The 1,501-nt window shown below is 35.4% G+C and overlaps 1 protein-coding gene across 1 annotated transcript in view; it reads right to left on the reverse strand.

Moving 5' to 3' along the window:
- Positions 1-166: 166 nt before the first annotated feature.
- Positions 167-1,501, reverse strand: part of LOC119593815 (28S ribosomal protein S31, mitochondrial-like) — a 9,130-nt gene continuing 7,795 nt past the window's right edge. Inside the window, exons 6-7 of the mRNA XM_037942844.1 lie at positions 1,129-1,355; positions 167-784 (exon numbers count right to left, since the gene is read on the reverse strand). Of these exons, the coding sequence (XP_037798772.1) occupies positions 549-784; positions 1,129-1,355 (463 nt within the window). The 3' untranslated portion in view covers positions 167-548. The remainder of the gene's footprint in view (positions 785-1,128; positions 1,356-1,501) is intronic.

Consider the following 1,501-nt stretch of genomic DNA (forward strand, 5'->3'; position numbering starts at 1 on the left):
TTGAGGTAATCATTTAAATCTGATTTGCATGTAAAATATATAAGCTTCTAATTTCAAACAAAAGCTCCATATGCACCTATACGAAATACAACTATTTACAAATACTTTAAAAGCAGGAATCTCTACATAAACACAGTATGCACAAATGATCCATTCAAACAAGATGTATATAAATTCTTGTCTTTATTTACATAATATACATAAATTCATCAAACAAAACCACTTTATTACACAATTATAACAAATAAACTGATATTCATATATGGCATTTTTCTTCCTCTTTACAGTTATTACAAATATCTATAACTTACTACAGTACACTCGTACATGTAATCCACTTCAATTTATATATAAGCATCAAAAATAAAGTCATCGATGAACTTTTGACCAAAATACAGTGGTTATACAGTAGCCTAGCTTTCCCAATTTTGACCAAACTTTCCATACTTCAGTCTTTGAAAAATGAATAATTAAAACTCCATTCACATATTAACCCTTGAATTTCATCATCAACAATTCAAAACTCCTATCTCAGCCCACTTTAATCCCTATGCTTCAATAGCACCAATTTCCTTCAGAAGGTCATGTTTCTCCTCGAAGTAATTCTTGTACCACATAATGTGAGCCTTCTTCCGCTCCACTGTGAGGTACGGGTTCTTTGAGAGACCAGTGCACACAAGCTCCATGAAGTGTCTGATGGGACCTCGACGGGGACACCACCCTTCGAGATGGTGCTCCAGGAACACGTGCTCTTGGAATCCTATTTTCATCTCTTCCTCTAGTCCTAGAAAGAGCAGATTTGATACCATTTATGTATTATAGGTTTTTTACAGGAGTTTTTATTATGGCTGTTATGATTCTATTTACTTCCGACATGTTAAGAATATATAGGGACACTATATCAGGAGTGAAGCACTTATAATGCTCATGCTTCTGAAAGACAATTATGTGAAATGAATCAATTAATAACATCTACTAATCATATCAACGATACTCAAGAAATCTAATTCTGCGAAATACTACAATAAGATTCCACTCTTGCTATAACAGATATATTATGCATTTCCTGTTCAGTTTTATGGACAGAGAATTCACTGAGTTCTTACAGTAAAAGTGCCTGCCTCTTACCAATCTCATTGTCAATGGGGAAGGTCCACAGCTTGCCCTGTCTGGTCCACTGAATCATCTCCACAAAGGCATTGCTCGGAGGCTGCACCACAGTCTGCTGTATCTCTCGGGCATGTGTAGCATCCCACATTGGGCATGCTGACTCCACAATCTCTTTTTCTATAATCTCTTCGCTAGAGAATATGTTCAGGGGTTCTCCTCCAAAGATATCAGTTTGGACATACTCCCTGGATGTTGAACAATTGATTGTAGTAAAATTTCCAAGGGAAATAGAGAGTATTGTGCTTTTTATTACCTTATAATGATAAGAAAGCTTTTCTTTGCCCAGTCATATAAGGGATTTTAGTAGGAATGTTTTAATGAATTTACAAGG

The sequence above is a fragment of the Penaeus monodon genome, chromosome 32 (genome assembly GCF_015228065.2).
Source record: "Penaeus monodon isolate SGIC_2016 chromosome 32, NSTDA_Pmon_1, whole genome shotgun sequence".
Classification (NCBI taxonomy): domain Eukaryota; kingdom Metazoa; phylum Arthropoda; class Malacostraca; order Decapoda; family Penaeidae; genus Penaeus; species Penaeus monodon.